The sequence below is a fragment of the Desmodus rotundus genome, chromosome 9 (assembly GCF_022682495.2).
Source record: "Desmodus rotundus isolate HL8 chromosome 9, HLdesRot8A.1, whole genome shotgun sequence".
Lineage (NCBI taxonomy): Eukaryota > Metazoa > Chordata > Mammalia > Chiroptera > Phyllostomidae > Desmodus > Desmodus rotundus.
This window is the reverse complement of record NC_071395.1, coordinates 50061417-50079558: the sequence shown is the minus strand read 5'-3', so window position 1 is coordinate 50079558 and position 18142 is coordinate 50061417. Positions and strand designations below refer to the sequence as shown.

Here is an 18142-nt window from a genome sequence, read left to right as displayed (position 1 = left end):
TATATGACAAGGTGTACCCCTCGAGGAGCTTATAATAATTCGGGTCAGGCTATGGTCAATACAATGATAATATACATGGAAAATACCAAAAACAGTGGTTTTCAAGCTTTATCCTGCGTCAGAATCCTCTGGAGGGCCGTGAAAACCCAGACTGTTGGGCCCCAGGAGTCTGGGTTGGGTGGGCCTGAGTATGCGCGTGTCTAACAAGGTCCCTGGGGACGCTGCTGCAGCTGGCCTGGGGGCCGTGCTTTGAGAACCGTTGCCTACGAGGATCTGGAGGCCGACATGCCTCAAATCCACATGGGGAGCTCCGTAGAGGAGGCAGCATTTGGCGTGGGCCTGGGCAGCAGACCAGGGTTCAGGGTACCAAATGGGGATAGCTAGTAGCTACTGAGTGTTTGTGCCGTGCGAGCGCCGAGTGCCCGTGTCAGCCAGCATCACTCATTTAATCCCCATAGAAATCGGATGACATAGATATGGTTATTGTCCACAGAGACACCGAGGGATTAAGGGACTTATTTTGCCATACCAGCTCCAAACAGTGTTGAGGGGACACAGCACAGGAGGTGTTGCTGAGGGCCCTTTAAGACCCCCCAGCTAGAGGTCCCTCCTCCTTCCTGCTTCTGCCCCAGATCTCCAGCCACTGTCACGTGCCCAGCCCAGACTTCAGGGAATGGGTAGGTATCTGTGGCCTTGGATTTGATCTCCCAAAGGGGCATGGGACTGGCATTGATTCCTTCAGACACAGTGGAGAAAGGAGAGGTGCTTGTATACCTCTCCCTGAGAAGCAGCCAAGGTCAAGGAGGTCCTTCCTGGCAGAGGGCAGACCGCATGGAGAGGTACTGAGAGGCAATTTGGTGAACCAGGAGCCACTGAGCATCCCTGGGGTGTGAAGCACAGGGAGGGATAGGAGCAAAGCTGGTGGGACCTGCAAGTCCCAGCATTTCCACATGGCTCTCCAGAGCCTCTTTATGCAACTCTGGTTATGTCAGAGGGTAACCCCTGCCAGTTAAAGTATCACAGAGGTCAAGGGGACGGTATTGAGGGACTGCAAGGGCAGCATTGACCACCTTTGTGGGATCCCTGGGCTTTGCAGTAATTATCTCACTGGCTGCTTTGCTAGACGTGAGGCTTCTAGCTCCCTGACAGGACCGTGCCCTGGAGGAGGAAGCAGTGAGGGTAAGAAATCTGGGCAGAGGTGACACAGAAGTCAAATTCCCTAGCCAGACACCTAGGAGAGGATTAACTCAGGACCTGCAGAGACTCGTCAGGAAGAGTCACAGCTTCCTGTGTTGTGCACAGATTCCATCAGACAGGCCGTGACTTTGAGCACAAAAACCCACTCGGGCACACACGACGACTCTAGACACCAAAAGCCACACCCACTACGGGACCAGCTGCACCCTTTAAGTCATTCTAGGTCATTTCCAGAATCCAGAGTCAGGAATCTGAGCTTCGCCCTCTGCTGGGGCTTCTCTAGCTCCAGTCCCTTTCCCCATACTGTGTGCTAGTGGTCACTGGTGCCAATCAACGCCAACAGGAATCCCCAATTTAGAGTGTGGAAGGAGGACACTTGGTTCATTGGAAATAGCTCACTTGTGACACAGCAAGGCTGTGAAAGCGACACGGCTTTTAGGTGGACTTCGGACCGGTGGCCCTAGGGCAAGGCCCCCAGACAGCTCTGCTGTGCTCTATCCACACTTTTCTCTGCTCCCGTCTGGCGAAACGTCTTTGGTGGGGAAGTGCAGCCTTCACTGTGGGAAGGATAGGGGAAGTGCCCTCTGGAGCACTTAGCCTGAAGCCCCTGTCCCTGGTTTCTGATTGGTCTGTCCTCATACAAATGAGGACCCCCAAATCCTCACAGTTTGATTTGTCCAAAAGGCACTGTCCTGATTGGTCAGAATGGAGCTACTCTGATTGGTCAGAGAAGATGCAGATGAGGGAAATATAGCTGGGCAGCTCCGATTGGATGGAGGAAAGCTCCAGTCCTAATGGTTGAAATACAATTCCAGGAACTCCTTTACAAGGGCTGGCTCAGCTGGCAGACACACAGTGCAGGCAGGCAGTTCAGTGCAGAGGCAGGTAGTTCTGTCCAGACTTCTCCCCAAAATGCAGTTTGCAAGTAGAAGTGGCTGCTAGGCTCTGGCGGGTGTTTTGGTTGTTTTTGTTCTTTATTTGAGCCCAGTCAGCCACCAGGAGCCCTTCTTAGTAGGTATCTTCTTCCTCAGGGTCCACAGTTCCAAAAACTACCGGGGGACTACCGCAATACACATACTCACACCTACTGGACATACACGGGGGATACAAAAGCCAGCCTGTGGTGGGAATAAGGGACAGGTGAGGATCAAAGGGGGGTTCTTTAGGACAAGCACTCTCTCTCCCGTACTTCACCTACCCACCATCCTTCTTCCACACCTGCCCATTGTCTGGCTACTCAGCACCTTCTATCATGACACCTCCCTCTTCTATTCCAGAAGCAGAGCTCTCCCAAGGATAGAGGGATTTCTACTCTGCCTGCTTCTTACCACTCTGTCTTGCTGCCTCTGTCCCTTGTCACACCCTCACACCAACCAAACTTATGAGCTCCCACTCCCGCTGGAGAAAAATGCCACTTACCGCCTGGCCTCAGCCCTGTTCAAGGCTGGGGATAATAGTGAAGTCATAGGTTGCTGGGATATGGAGTGGAGACTCCATCGCGTCTTTAGTCCAGCTACTTCAGTCTGAGTAACTTTAAAGCTGTACCTCCCAGCTTAGAGTAACATTGTCACTCCAGCCCTTCTTTATCTCTTGTTGAAGGAAGACAGAAGTGGGGAGAAGGCTGTCTAGGGAGCCAGGAGACCAGGCTTCTGCCCCAGCTCTGTTCCCGCCTTGTGTGGGCCTTGTACAAGTCAGCTCTTTGGGCCTCCGTGGTCTCTTATCACGGAGCATTGAAGCAACACCACCTCGGGCTTTAAAAGCCTCTCTCCTTTCTCTGGCCCACCTGTGACTTGGTGTCGCCTTGTTTCTCATCCCACTGATTGTCTGGGGCTCCTGCCCTCTTAGGATGGGCCTCATGCGCAGCTGTGGTGTCACTGTGATGCCATCAAAGGGGCCTGAGACCCCTTTTACTGTTCAGGTGGCACACCATTAGCAAGAGGCTCTCTGTTCCTGGGACCAAATGGAACGGGAGGTAGCACACCCATTGCGTTTTCTCCTGACCGAGGGACTTGTTCCCTCCAGTTACGAGGACAGCAATGTGAAGCTGGGGACAGGTGAAGGAAGGTCAGAATTTTGGACAGATGGAGCCACAAAATCATTCCACAGAGTCAGAGAGACCCTGAAGGAACTTGAGACACCTCCCATCCAATGTGAGATGAGGGACTGTTTGATTTTCTAAAGGCTAACTAGGTACCAACTTTGGTACTTGTACCAGGGAGGACATATTGCCGTCTGCCGCTCCCCTCCGCATTCCCCAAGCCCATGGCCCACACTGCTTCTCTACTGACCCCGAACCTGACCTCAGAATACTGTAGGTAGTCACGAAGATGGTAAGCAGGTAAAACCCTATTGGTTCTGGCTGTCAGTTACTCAAACACAGACCTGGTGTCTTCACACCCACCCTTCCAGGATGTACCACTCAGTTCATACTCTGGGGTGGTGAGGGATTGACAAGCAGGGGGCCATCTGTCCCCTGCATTCTGGCCTCCAAAGCCCTAACTGGTCCTGGGCTCCTCACTCTGACCAGCTGAGATGGGAAGGAGTCCAGCCAGACCCTCAGCCCTGCTCTGGACATCGCGCGCACACACACGCCTTGAAGACCATTCTTTAGAAGCTAAAGCAGAAGTGGGCCCTCGTGCGCCGTGGCGCCCTAGTCATGGACACAGATGAGGCTCACCTGCTGTCTCACGTGGGAGCAGCCGCTGCACTAACAACTGTGGGGTGAAATTTGCATGAGCTTCTAGTGTAACTGTGGCTTAAATTTGGAAAGGAGAAGGGCAGGTCCGGATCGGTGGGTAATCATGTTCCTAAGGAGAACCATCAGTCAGCCCTGTTAAGACACAAACTGCCCACTGGGGACAAGGAAGGCTCAGCTGGCTGCTGACCCCTGAGAACCGCTCACAAAAGGCTGCCAGGAAGAATGGCTTTTGACTCCTCCCAGCAGTGGGAAGCAGAATTGCTTCCGATTGTTCTCACCGGATGGGATGACTCAGCCTGCCAGTGATTTCCCTTTCACTTTCTGCCTTTCCTAGGAACCCAAGTGCACTTAATTGAGAGCTGTGTGGGCCCCTGCTCCCAGCCCACCTGCAACCTGCTCCCCCCAGGCCCCCCAGCCTCTCCAAGCTGCCCACACTCCCTGCCTCCTTCCTCCTCCACCCTCACTTCTTTTTCATTCATCCATTCACTCGGAAAATGCATGTTGAGCTTTGCACTTGGAGCTCTCCAGGCATCAGCAAAGCAAGCATTGGGAGGGTTGCAGACTGGGCTGAGATGATTAACCAGCTCCCAGGCTCACCCCTGCACCAGCCCTGGCCCCAGACCCCATCCTCATCCAGAGCAAGGATGGTAATAAAAACACTGGAATTCCAGATAAGGAAAGCTGACTCAGGCAGTGTACTGGGGCAGGGGGCAGAGGGTCAGGAGGAGAGTGATCTCCAAAGGGGAGCCCAGTAACCCTGGACACGTGCCCTATTTAACCCCAAGGAGACCTCTGCCAGGGAGCTGGCTGGGGGCCATCCAGGGCCCCCCACCCCGAGCCCAGGCAGGCAGATGCCACTGGCCCTCTCTCACACTCTGCTGGCCCCACCTCTGCCCTCCTGCAGGCAGAGAGGCCGGTCTGGCCCAGCCCTGCTCTGCACGGGGAGATGGGAACAACGAAGAGGTTGGGAGAGGGTGGTAATCCTTTCTGAAAGACCTGTTCCTTTAATTTCAAGACACGGGATCTAGTTCTAGTGTATTTCCACACTGCTTATAATTTCACAAGTACTTTGGTGTGAATTTAGCCAACGTATACCATTATTACTGTGGCCAAGCATTTTCATTTATATAGACTTCATCTAATCATGTGCTACATCCGCTCTGAGGTCGGCAGTGGGTGTGCTTATCTGACACGGAAGGAAATAGACATGCGGGAAGGTTAAACCTTATGGCAGGTGACAAACAGACCCGCCAATCTGTGAGCCTTTGTCAAAGGCCTAATGCCATCACGCAGGTGGCGCACACGTCACGTAGGGGCCCGTGAGTGGTGCCCAAAGGCTCCCTTCCTCAGACCCATAGCTCTACGGGCACAGGCCCTGCCCTCAGGGGGCCTGCCTGAGGGGCCAGCAAGTCACCGTGGGCAAGGCCAGAAGCTGAACCTCTTGCTGCACGTCCCAGAGCGGGAGGAGGGAGAACCGGAAGTAGAGCTGAGCTCCCTTGACCTCTGCCCAGCATCGTTCCATCACAGGACTGACCCCAAACAACAGCAGGTCTGAGCACTTCAGGGTGATCAGCACCAGGTGGACAGAGAAGCAGGAGGGAAGATCATAGGGGCAGTGACAGGAATAGGGTGACCTGGGCAGCGCCTTCTGCCAGGGTGTCTGGTGGGGGGCGGGGCAGCGTCTTAGCCGGGCTGCTCTAACAAAATACCACGGATGGGGCTCAAACATCACACATTTACTTCGCACCATTCTGGAGGCTGGAAGTCCAGAATCAAGGCCCTGGCAGGTTCTGTCCCTGGCGAGCCTCCCTCCCTGGCTTGTAGGTACCATCGTCTTGCTGTATCCCCACAGGGTAAGAGGAGAGGCAGAGGGAGAAATAGGAACAGAGAGAGACTGAGTGAGCAGGGGCTCTCTGGTCTCCTAAGGGCACTAATCCCCCCACCACCCCGCTCATCTCACCTGATCCCGCCCAGGCCCCGCCTCCTGATACCACCCACTGGGGGCAGGGCTTCAACACAGGAATTGTAGAGGGGCAGAGACATTCAGTCCATGATAGGTCGACAATAGAGTGAGAACCTTTACCTTACTCTGTCTGAAAGGAAACTTTAAAAACCACTTGAGTGCTGGAGGCAGAGAGAGCTGGCTATAGTCCTCAGCTCGGCTGGTGCTGCTTTTTAAAATGCTTTGTATTTGGGGGTACCTGTCTAGTCTCTCTGCCACCCCCTTGAAAACAGAGACTCTGCCTTGTTTTTTTTTTGTTTTGGCTTTTGGGGTTTTTTATTTGTTTTGTCTTGACCAAAACCTTTGATCGGGACTGGGATGCGAAGGACATGCATGAAGGTGAATTTCCTTCCCCCCAGGTGGCCGCTGACTAAAGTCTAAGTGCCAGAAGCCTGGGTTGAAGCGAGACTCTGCAGACCTCGCTTCCGATGAGTGTGTGGGACCCACTCCAATCACACATCGCTCCAGGCCCCACTGCCCTCCGAAAACTCAGGCAGCGTTCCCAGGGAACTGGTTTTATTAAAACACGCACTGAGAACCTCCTGTGTCCCTAGTGCCATGCTCAGCTCTATGGGGGACACAACAAAGCTCTGGTCTCATTGCCTTCGAGGAGGTTGAAAGATGATGAAGGGATAGCCCTTCGCCCCAAATGCAAGAGCTGTCCCCAAGCCCAGCACACCCAGTGCCAAGTGAGCTGTGTACCACAGCAGCTGCATCCAGTGGAGGGACCGGGAGGTGGGGAGACCCAAGCCAGGCCAGGAAGAGGTAGGATTCGTCCTCTGAAAGGAAGCCAAGGGCTCACTGCTAGGTTCAAGTTCTCTGTGAGAGGCTCACCCCTCTTCTTCTAGGCACCCTACGCGGTATTTGGCACATGGTCTAAATGTGAATGAATAATAGTGAGTCCACACTCACTATTCTCCAGGTTCCACAGATAGACCTGAGCCAGGAAAACAAAGGCATGGCTCCCCAGGCTAAGGTTGGAAGTTGTCCTGGACTGGGAGGCCCCCAGAGGGAAGGAGACAGCTGCAGGCAGAGCTGTGGTCCCAGCCCAGTGGCCACGAACGGAGCTGGAGTCAGTTCAACTCCCCCATCCCCCTCTGCGGGGCCCAGGCAGAGCCTGGCGCAGCTTCTTCCTCAGCCTTCTCAGGCATCGACCCCCAGGGGGGTCATCTCTTACAGAGCTGAGAGCTCACAGGATGGGACCCCATCTGTGTCAGGCAGCCTTACACACACTTCCCACATACCTCCTTGCACAATCAGCAGGGAGCTGCTCGCCCTGGTCTGGGAAAGGGAGGTCTGTTAGCCCCATCCTGTTGGTAGACTAGAAAGGATACTGGTTTCGAGTCCAGAACTTCCGATGTGACTGGGTAGGCTCCTTCCCCGCCTGGGGCCTCTGGGTGGCCCCTGCACAGGGGAAGAGCTGGAGTAAAGGGTCTCCAAGGTCCCGCACGGCTTCAGCGATATGGAATTTGGACCATGGAAAGTGCTGCCCTCAGTGTCCAGGCTGCCTCAGAGCAGGAAGGTCCTTTGTCACCTGCAGCAGGACACTGTCTCTGGCCAAGACTCCTTCACCCCACCCTGTCACCAGGGTCCTCCCTCCCACACCCTCTTCTTCATAACAATGACTCCTTCACCCCACCCTGGAATAATATGGGGAAGTGGGGTTCGGGACTCTGGTCCCACTCTTGCTTCCCTCCTTCGATGAATTGGCCAATATGGGTCTCAGATGCCACCTCTTCTTGAGTTTCAATTTAAGGGGGAGGGGCTTTAAAACAAGGTCTTCCAAGGTCTTGAGTCTTCCAAGACTCCAACAAAATAAATCTTACAAAAATTCCCACACGTGTAGGGAAGTAGTCACATACAAAAACGTTTTAGCAACAAGATGGACACACCTGAGTAGAGAATGGCCCACAAAGTGTGGCAGAACGACCATGCAGCAGGTGAAGGAGCGAACCTTGAGTGGGTCCCCACATGCGAAACGCTAAATAAAACGATCAGGCGTGCAGAACGACACATACAACATGGTAGCCGTTATAACAAATGAAAAGCAAAGCAACACAGAGTATTCTCGTATATTAAAATATGTTTAATATTAAGAAAATTCATGATAGGGAGGGACACTGCCTCCCCCCACCCCCAGCCAGGGAGAGAGAACGAATGGGAAGTGGGGATTTCAACTTAAATATTTTATTTCTGAAACAAATATTCCATTTGAACAGTTGTCAATTCTGAATGAGCTACTCAGGTTATTTTTATAGGATTTTAGTATTTTAATAATCAATTAAATAAAAGAAGAAAGCTTTAATGGCATCACGTCAGGGCTGAGGGTGCGCATTGGTAAGGTGCCCACCCAAAGCCCACCCACTGAAGTCTAGGTGGCCACCCCTCTGACTTCCTGACCCTTCCTTTCATTTTATGACCCCTTTGAAGTGGGTCTAAAGTCTGTCCCAGTCCTGGGAAGGGGCGCTGCGGGGCCCCGGAGGCTGCGTTTGGGAGGAACGAGCTGCACTGAGGTGATACCATTTCCTTAGTTTTATTCCCTCTGCTTGCTCCCACTTCCTCAATCCCTGAAGGGAAGCCGGGAGTCATTAGTTAAGACAAGAATCTAAAACCAAGTTATTCCTTCCTCCTCAGAGCCCCAAGCTCAAGCTTGATCCCCCAGAGCAGGATATGTTAAGCTTTATAACCTGGGTCAATCAAGGGAAGTTCTGGGTCAAGTAACCCTAAGAAGTTACAGCCAAATCTTGGAGGGGAGACACTTCTGTGAGGAGGGGGTCAGTAGCTCTCACTCACTTCTCAGGGGGTCTCAAAGAACTGAACTGAACCTAGCCCCTCACGCCGTGTTGGAAACAGCCCAGGGAGGGCCCAAGGCTCCGCAACAAAGGGAGGGTTACACCGGGCACCCTGCCGGTCTCTCCTGGGTACTGGTGCGTCGTGGGGAAGCTGCAGTCCTCAGACCACTGAGGCAGTGCTGGTGGCGGGCCAGGCTGATCTGGGAATGCAGGGAATAAGCTGTCTATTGTATAATTGAATATCCCAGCAAACTTGCCTGGAGAACAATGAGAAATAATAATAATAACCAGCACTGGTGATTTTTTCCAAATATTTGCTAAGCTGCCACTTCGTTTGTGTTCATATGTGAACTCTGGGAAAAAAAAAATGACACCAACTAAGAAGGACTCCTGGTGGCTAGCTGGGCTCAAATTTTTAAAAACAGTATGTAGCACCAATTTCTGCACGGGGGGACCTCTCAGCAAACTGCACTTCAGGAGAAGCCTCTGCATGACATCGCCTGCCTCTGAGCAGCTAGCTAATCTGCCGTGGGCACTATGTGTCTTCCCTCTGAACCAGCCCTTATATAGGAGTTCCTGGAATCCAATTTCAGCCAATAGGACTCAGGCTCTTCCCATCCAATCGCAGCAGCACAGCTCTGACCAATCAGAGCAGCTCTGTGCTGACCAATGAGGGACTAGGGGTGGGGACTCCTATATATATAAGCTAACTCCCCTCTGCCTTCAGAGCCTACTTCCAAAGTAGGAAGGTGTGGCTTCTGATGCCCACTGAGACATTGAAGAATGTGTAGAGGTTCTGGGGGCGCAGAGCTGCGGAGGGGCCTGGCCCCAGGGTGCACTGTGTAGTACCCCTGAGCTGTTCCACAGCAGCAATGTTCTGCACGGCGGTGCTGTATCACTGTGAAGCTGCTTGCAGCTGTGGGCGGTGAAAGTTCCTTCACCACACCCCGAGTCGGGGATTCCTGCTGGTGTTCAGTTGGCGCCGGTGACCATCAGTTGACAATACAGAAGTCCTGTGGCAGGGCAGGCATGGCTGCCTCCGTTTTACAAGTGAGGAAACTGAGGAGCGGAGTACTCAAGTCACTTGCTCAAAGTCACACTCAGTCAATGGCACAACTGAGGTCGTGAACCTTCTTTCCGTCCCTCTAAAACCGGCCTTCTCAACCTTACCACTACTGACAGTTTCAGTCAGATAATTCTCTGTCATAGGGGGCTGTCCTTGTCACAGGGGCTGTCCTAGTAGCCCCAGTCACCCCCGTCATGTCTACTAGATCCCAGCCATGGCAGTCAGTGTCTCGTCTCCAGATCTGCCAAGTCGCCCCGATCGAGAACCACTGCTCTACAACACCCAGCTCTGCCTCAGGCCCTGCCGCCGCTGTTCTCCCCAAGGAACCCTTCTACCAAAAACGGTCGCCAGGCCACCTCTTCCTGAATGCCGTCTTCTCTGAGACCTTCCCTGGGCACTGCCAGTGAAGTAAATACACACACACACGCACATGTTCCTGTCTCTTTGGCTTTTGTTTCCTGCTCTATGCACTTACTGCTTTCCTCCCTTCCCCGCTCCCCTGCACTGCGCATACTTGGTCCTCGGCAGATGCTGAATAAATACTTACTGAGTAAATGATGTAATGAACCCCCCACCCACAGCCCCATCATCTAGGCTCAGCCTGCAGATGGCATTGCACAGCAGCCACTGGGACACACCCTGCTGGGTGGGCCTGGGAGTGGGTGGCACAGCTTCGCTGTCCAGGACTGGGTGCTGGAGGAGGCTGCACAAGGGAGCTGGCACGGCCTCCCTGAGCTCAGTGGGTCCCTGTGGGTGTGCCCTGGGTGGAGCCACCTCCTCGGTGGGAGGGGGCCAGGCAGAGCAGAGATGCCCGCAGTGTGGCTGTGGTGGACCCTCCCACCAGGACCGCTCCCTGGGAGGGTGTGGGCAGAAGGAGAGATGGGGAGGGTGAAGGAAGGAAGAAAATTGGGAGCAGGAAGGGGAATATGGGAGACTGAGGAGTGAGGTGGCTGGAGGCCGAGCATCCTGATCTTGTGGTGACCTCACCAGGCCTGGGGAAGAGGGGAGGACAGATATGGACCCTCACCCGCCCCAGCCAGAGGTTTGGACTGATGTGGGCAGGGCCAGAGCTGCTCTTCCCTGCAGATGGGGTTGGGAGGGTGTGTAGCGCTATTTCTCACCTTCCTGAGTCTAGACAGGCCCCTCTTCACCTCCCTGCCTCTACCTCCACATTCCAGAAAGGGACGATCAGAGGCACGTGTCCTGCTGGCGTCAGCCCTGGTTTCCCTTGGGAAGGAGGGTGCAGAGTGGAGTAGGGAAAGGTGGCTGTGGTGGGGCAGAAGCAGCTCAAAGCTGAGGGTGCCCCAGGATCCAGGGCATTCCCTGCCCTGGCGTAGCAGCCACAGTCGTATGTGGGAGGGCAGGGGTCGGGGGGCCGGCACTGGGTCTGGAGGGAGGTCCCCTGAGTTCTCCGGGGGGCCAGAGTCTGAGAAGTATAGCCAGGGGCGGGAGATTCCTTTTCTACCAGATGTTCTCTTTTCCTCTCTTCTCTGAGGACCTGAAGCCTAATTCTTGATGGATTCCTTCTTTGAAATCAGTAGGAGGTCACGCAGAACAAGGTTACTCCGCATACTCAGTGTGAGGTTCTATGGTTCCTCCCCAGTCCTTCCCTCTTCCTTTCCCCTGCTTGAATCTCCAAGTTCTGTGTGATGGCTTATTTCCACCCTGAGTACATACTGCGGGCCAATGGGATTTGTTTCCCAGGAATAAAAATGTGCCCCTTCCCCATCCTTTCTGAGCACAGAGACGCAATCCTGTGGGGCTGGGTGGGTGGGGAAACTAGGGCTGGGAACTAGGCTGGACCACAGCCAAGTCTTCTGTGATGTTCTCTCCAAGTTGAAAACAGAACAAGTCCAGACATTGAGAGGTAATTAGTTTAGCTCCAAGTGGTTCTGGGGATAATCTCAAACTTCAAAGCTCCTCTGTGTCAAGACCCGGGGAGTGCAGGGAGGGCGGGAGTCAGGGGCTGAGAATGCACTTAGAGGACCAGAGGCCACCACCCTCACCCCCACCTCTCATTTGCTCCCCTCGCATCCTTGGTCTTTTCCTCTCAGTCCCCCAGGGTCCAGAACAGTGCTTTCGCTTCACCAGTCATCTAGCTGCCGCTCGGTTAGCAAAGGGGCTCACCTGCACTTAAACCTTGTTGTCGTCCACCCAGAAGGGAAATGAAGCCTTGGCCAGAGACAAGGACCTTGATCACTCCTCCAGGCTTTCTCCCTCCCCACCTAGGAGACCCTTTGCTATCCAGGACTGACCCCTAACGTCTCTGAGCCTCCCCTACAGCCCTCAGCAGTGTGCTGAAGCGTGGATGCATGGACCTGGGTCTGGCTCCACCACGGTCGCCGGTCAGTGGAACAACAAGGGACAGCTCACCTAACCGCTCTGAGTCTCTGCCTCATTCTCCTCGTTTTTGTTCTAGGAGCTATAGATGCAAAGTCTTCGGTCTCACAGACCTTACATTTCGGTGGAGACATTCACAACACAAATTTACACAGATTATTACAGGTTAAAGCAAGTGTTACGAAAGAAATAAGCAGACTGGGGTAATGGAGAGTAGTGGGGGAGCGGCACTTCTCCCACAGTAACCAGAGAAAGCTGCCTTGCAGAGGCGATGTCTGAGAGAGAGTGTTCTGTGTGAAGAGCTGAGGGAAGAGGCTTTTGTCAGCAGAGGCAACAGCAGGTGCGAGAGCCCCTTGGTGGGAAAAGGCTTGATGTGTTCAACCAACAGGAAAGCCAAGTGGCTGTGACTGCAGTTATGAGCAAGGAGAGAACAGGGTGAGATTGGCTGGAGCGGCAGGTGAAACCGGGTCCTGCTGGGGGCCTGCAGGACTTCGTAAGGGGTCTGCTTTGCTCTGAGAACAATGGGAAGCCTTGAAGGGTTTCCCTCAGGTGTGTGATGGTTGTGCCTCTTCATGCGTAAGAGGACAGAGTGGGGGAAGACAAGTTTGGAGGCCGCCTCACCGTGCAGGGAAGAGGAGACTGCGGTGGAGCAGGAAATCACAAGCAGATCCACGGAGAGTGGCTGCCTGATGCTCGTGGTAACCCAGCTGTGGTCTACGCATCTCGCGGACAACACCCTCACCGTGTCCTCCCGCCGATCACACATCTGTAGAGCGCCTGTCAAGTGCTGAGCATTGCCCTTGACTTCTGTTAGTGTGCTTCATCCTCGGACTGGCCCTCTGACATAGCTATTGTCTTTATTTGGTAGGCAAAAGAACCTCAGAGAAGTTGATTTTCCAGTCCAGATCTGCCTCATCTCCCCATTCCGGGCATGCAGATGCCCACAAATGTACAATTGGACAGGCAAAAAGCCAGTTGCCAATTGCCCAAGGGGTATAATGTGCAGAGCGCAGGAGAGACTTCTGGGCAAAAATAGCTCTCCTGCATATGGACCACAGAAGAACTCTTTGCCTCAAAGGACCTGAAGTCCTCAGCTAAGCAAGAGATGGGTGGCCAGGGGGATGAAAAGCATAGTTTTCATTGTTGCCTGTGAAGTGAGCAGAGGAGCTCCACACTCCTGGGTAGCACTGTCAGGGAATGGGATGCAGGGAAGTTGCAGCTGGAAGAGCGAGGGCACATTCCAGAAAATGGGGGGTGGGGCATTGACGATAACACAGGAGCGACTGAGGGAACAATGGTAATAATATAATATGGAAGCCAGTGGAAGTGCCCACCGTTTAGGGAATACCCAGCACATGCCCGTTAGTTTACGGTGGTACCGCACACTCCGCACGACCATCCTCAGGGCAGGTGTGGCTGTGCCGCCCTGACCCTAACAGGACATCAGCCTAACAAAAGTTTTCCATAGGAGAACACGCATGACACTCACGAGACGCTGTTTGGTTGTGCTGTGCTTTTACTACTGAAATAGGGAGCGTATTTATCCATACCATAACCGCTTTATTCTTCGGGGTAACAACGCGCGGCTGAATCCAAGCCTCCCCGTTCAGCGCTGAGCCTTCCGGCTCCGTCCGCTGTGCATGCGCAGCCCTCCGTGACCTGCCTGGGACGCTTTTTGCCCCTTCGGGATCGACAGCGTCATTTAGAGCAGAATAAAGAGCGCAGGGTTCCTTCCAACTCCTATTTTATCAAACTTGTAGTTTTGTCTTTCTTAATAGATTGGCTGTCTCCTGACTGGCTAAGAAATTCTCCCGCACGAGCACGTCAGCCTCCCAGCCGTGCTTCGCCTGCAGGTTTGCCCCATCGGCAAGCGTGTCGGCACCCACGCCGCAGGGTCTTCCTCTGTCTCGTGAGGGGCCCGTCGCTGTTACTGCTTTTGACATTTATCATAAGATACATTCCAGTTACTTTTTTTTTAAATGTGAGTGTGTTTAGCATTAGTTCATGAAACTGAAGTTTGAAGACGTTAGAGAGTTCACCCCACGAGGCACAGCTGGCGGGGGGCACACCTGGGAATCCAGACCTTCCATCACGTGCTTCTAAACATCCAAGGGTGCGGGTATCTCCCTCCTTCTCCTCTCTTGGACCCTCCCCAACCAGGCCTTTGTTCCGCCACTCCACCGAAACTGCTCTTGCTGAGGCCACTCGTGACCTCCCCGTGGCCAAACCCACCGGCCTGTCTCAGTCACTGTCTTACGTCAGCAGTGCCAACACTGTCCTAGGAAACGATGACTTCTCCCCCTGGCTGCCTCGGGCTCCTGCCTCTGCCAGGCACTGCTCAGTTGAGCTCTCTCTCTCCTCACCTTCCTGCCACCACGAACCAGCCCTCAGACCTCTTCCTCGAGTCTCTGTGGCCTCGTCCAGTCTCACAGCGGGCTCCCTCCACAAACAACTTCCACACCGAAATCTGCAGCCCCCGCAGCACCCACCCGCCCCACTGCCCACTCCTCACGGCACTCCTCGTTCATCCACCCCCACTTCGGCCCAAACGGGCTCCTCTTGTGGTCTTTGCATCCCAGTGAATGGTTCTAGCTACTTGGATAAAAGCAGTGGAGTCATCCTTGACTCCTCTTTCTCTTGTTCTCTGCATTCAATCCTCTAGCAAATCCTATCAGCTGAACCTTAAAATTAAATCTAAAATTTATTCCAAAGCCACCACCCTGGCCCAGCCTTGGTAGTCACTCACCTAACATAATCAGCCCCGCCCAGGCCCACCCCGCAGCCAGGGCCTGCTAGCGCCCAGCTTCCCCTCTCGCCCGCCCTGCCACTAACTGCCCTCCAGCCAGGCTGTCTCCTCGCCGGTCTCACCTGTGCCAGGCAGTCTCCACCTCGGGGACGCGGATTTGCACGCAGGTTGCTTCTGAGCTGCTTCTCTCTCCCCCACATTCTCACGTGGATTGCTCTCTTGTTTGGGGGATGTCTCTTTAAATGATACCCCAACAGAGAGGCCTCCCTCGTGCTCCCTGTATAAACAACCACCCCCAAATTCCATCCCACGCACTCTGCTTCATTTCCCCACAGCACCTCTGTCACTGGAGACGGTGCACATTGCTTGTTTATGGCCCGCCCACACTGCACTCCCCTCGAGCACTCGAGCACAGGGACAGTGAGTGACTCAGTCACTACTGTCCTCCTGTCCTCCAGGCTCAGAACAGCGCCCTCCAGAAGAGGGGAGCCCAGAGACGGGGCTGAGCTGTGGAGACGCGTGCACTTCTCCACTGCCCAGACCCTGCAGTAAAAATGACTCCTCTTCAAGTCACCACTGAGGACGGCAGTGACCAGCCCTGGCTGACTACTGCCCTGTGTCTCCTTCCAGGTCTGCGCTGTCCCAGGCTCCGTGAGGCATTTGCTATGACCGCAGTCTCCTCACGGAGCCAGGACTGCCCCTCGCTACCACAGCCACACCGGGTTCCCACGCTGCCCTGCCTGTGCCCAGCCCCGCGTCACCATGGGCAGCGTCAGCAGCCTCATCTCCGGCCATGGCTTCCACAGCAAGCACTGCCGGGCCTCGCAGTACAAGCTGCGCAAGTCCTCCCACCTCAAGAAACTCAACCGGTACTCGGACGGGCTGCTCAGATTCGGCTTCTCCCAGGACTCGGGCCGTGGCAAGTCCAGCTCCAAAATGGGAAAGAGTGAAGACTTCTTCTACATCAAAGTCAGCCAGAAGGCCCGGGGCTCCCACCACCCTGATTATACTGCACTGTCCAGCGGGGACCTGGGGGGCCAAGCTGGGGTGGACTTTGACCCGTCTACCCCACCCAAGCTCATGCCTTTCTCCAGTCAGCTAGAAATGGTAAGTGGGTGTCTCTGGAGAGGGCGGGTGGATTGCAGTAGCAGGAGAGGGCAAAATGGGTGGGGAGTACAGGGCAGAGGGGGGTGGCAGGGAGATCTAGACATTTAGACCTCGACAGGCCGGAGAGGCTTGGTGAGGGTGGAAAGGCTCCGCCACACTGCAGAGATCGAAGGTTGGACAAGGGAAGAGAAGCATTGCTCAACCTTAGGTGGGCCATTAAGCAGAGAGCAGAGGGGAAAGGAAAGGCTCTCTGAGCTCCCCCGGAAGTAACTGGGTTGTGGCGGCAGGACCGACTGCAGCGTTTTCAAGTGCACGGGAAGGAGAGGGGGCTCTGGGAGAACAGATGGAGAGCCCACTGGGAGAGCTGGCAGCTTCTCCCGAAGCAGACGCCTCACTTGCAGCTCGGTGGTGTGGTAGCTCCTCACTCAAGCCCATCCGGGAGGCGTCTGGCTAGAAGAGGGCTGTGAGTTTCTTGCCACCATCTTTAGCAGAAATGAGGGCAAAAGAGTCCTACATACTCAGAAATCCAGTCCTCCTGCCAGAGTAAGCTCTCCAGAGGCCCACCACTGGGCGCCAAAAGACATGTCCCTACTTCAGCCCCCTGCACCACACTGGCTGTGACACCCTAGGAAGTGGCCCCATATGTTTGCATAGAGCCTTAAGTTTATCAAACTGAAGGATTGTTTATAAATGGCAAAGTACTCATTGGTGAAAGTGACAATTTTAAGGAAAGGGTTATGTCAAGTGATTGCCCCAGCCCTTGGAGGATGCCACAGTGGAAGGGGCAGTGGAGGTGAGCAAGGGGTTGACTTCTATAGGGACACCATGTCACCCAGCCCAGGGCCCCTGCGGTGCCCCACAGACAGAGCAGAGCTGTCCGTCATCTCAGGAGGCTAGGACGAGCTGGTGACAGGTAGCATTTCATGGGTGACTGTTAGGAACATCCCCAGGCACAGAGGGTTTTCTCTTTGAGAGAGATTCAGCACAGCATTCAGCTGCTTCAGAGCACCAGGTGAGGTCGCCTGTGGTGATGACCAGGAAGGGTGCCACACGGCTGGGTGTGGAGGGAGACCCGAGGTCATGCAGTTCTTTCCCTGCCCCCCAGGCCTCAGAGAAGGGCGCAGTGAGGCCCACAGCCTTCAAGCCTGTGCTGCCACGGTCGGGAGCCATCCTGCACACCTCCCCCGAGAACACCAGCCACCAGCTGCACCCCGCCGCTCCAGACAAGCCCAAGGAGCAGGAGCTAAAGCCCAGCCAGTGCTCCGGCGCTTTGTCTGACTCTGGCCGCAACTCCATGTCCAGCCTGCCCACACACAGCACCAGCAGCAGCTACCAGCTGGACCCGCTGGTCACAGCCGTGGGGCCTGCCAGCCGTTTCGGGGGCTCAGCCCACAACATTACCCAGGGCCTCCTCCTCCAGGACAGCAACATGATGAGCCTAAAGGCTCTGTCCTTCTCCGATGGGGGCAGCAAGCTGGCCCACCCAAGCAAGGCGGACAGGGGCTCCTCGTGCGTGCGCTCACCCATCTCCACAGATGAGTGCGCCATCCAGGAGCTCGAGCAGAAGCTGCTGGAGAGGGAGGGCGAGCTGCAGAAGCTGCGGCACAGCTTTGAGGAGAAGGAGCTGGCCTCCAGCCAGGCCTACGAGGAGCGGCCGTGGCGCTGCCAGGACGAGCTGGAGGGCCCGGAGCAGAAGTGCGGCAGCAAGCTGAAGGCGGCCTCGCAAAAGAGCCAGCGCGCCCAGCAGGTGCTGCACCTGCAGGTGCTCCAGCTGCAGCAAGAGAAGCGGCAGCTGCGACAGGAGCTTGAGAGCCTCATGAAGGAACAGGACCTGCTGGAGACCAAGCTGCGGTCCTACGAGAAGGAGAAGACCAGCTTCGCCCCTGCGCTGGAGGAGACCCAGTGGGAGGTGAGGCTTCGGGTAGTCGATGTTTGGTCCCCAGGCCCCTCCCCTTCTCCAGGTTCCGGCCAGTGGTGTGTGGATACAAATTGCCCCAGCACACTGCACTCAAGGGCCCCCAAACTAGGGGCTCCCCAGTAATCATATCCGGGATACAGATAGTCTGAGCTTCTCGCCCTCTTCCTGTCTCAGTGCCTCGTGGCCCCAGAATTGAATTTATTGGCCAAGTCGCTGACCAAGAGGCTGGAAGCACGAGGAGCAAGGCTAGCTGGGCTCACTTCATCCGCTTGCAGG

At 54.9% G+C, this 18142-nt stretch overlaps 1 protein-coding gene across 1 annotated transcript in view; it reads left to right on the top strand.

Moving 5' to 3' along the window:
* LZTS1 (leucine zipper tumor suppressor 1) overlaps nt 1-18142 on the top strand; it is a 51450-nt gene that overhangs the window by 27536 nt on the left and 5772 nt on the right. The window contains exons 2-3 of the mRNA XM_053911948.1: nt 15472-15948; nt 17054-17857. Of these exons, the coding sequence (XP_053767923.1) occupies nt 15604-15948; nt 17054-17857 (1149 nt within the window). The 5' untranslated portion in view covers nt 15472-15603. The remainder of the gene's footprint in view (nt 1-15471; nt 15949-17053; nt 17858-18142) is intronic.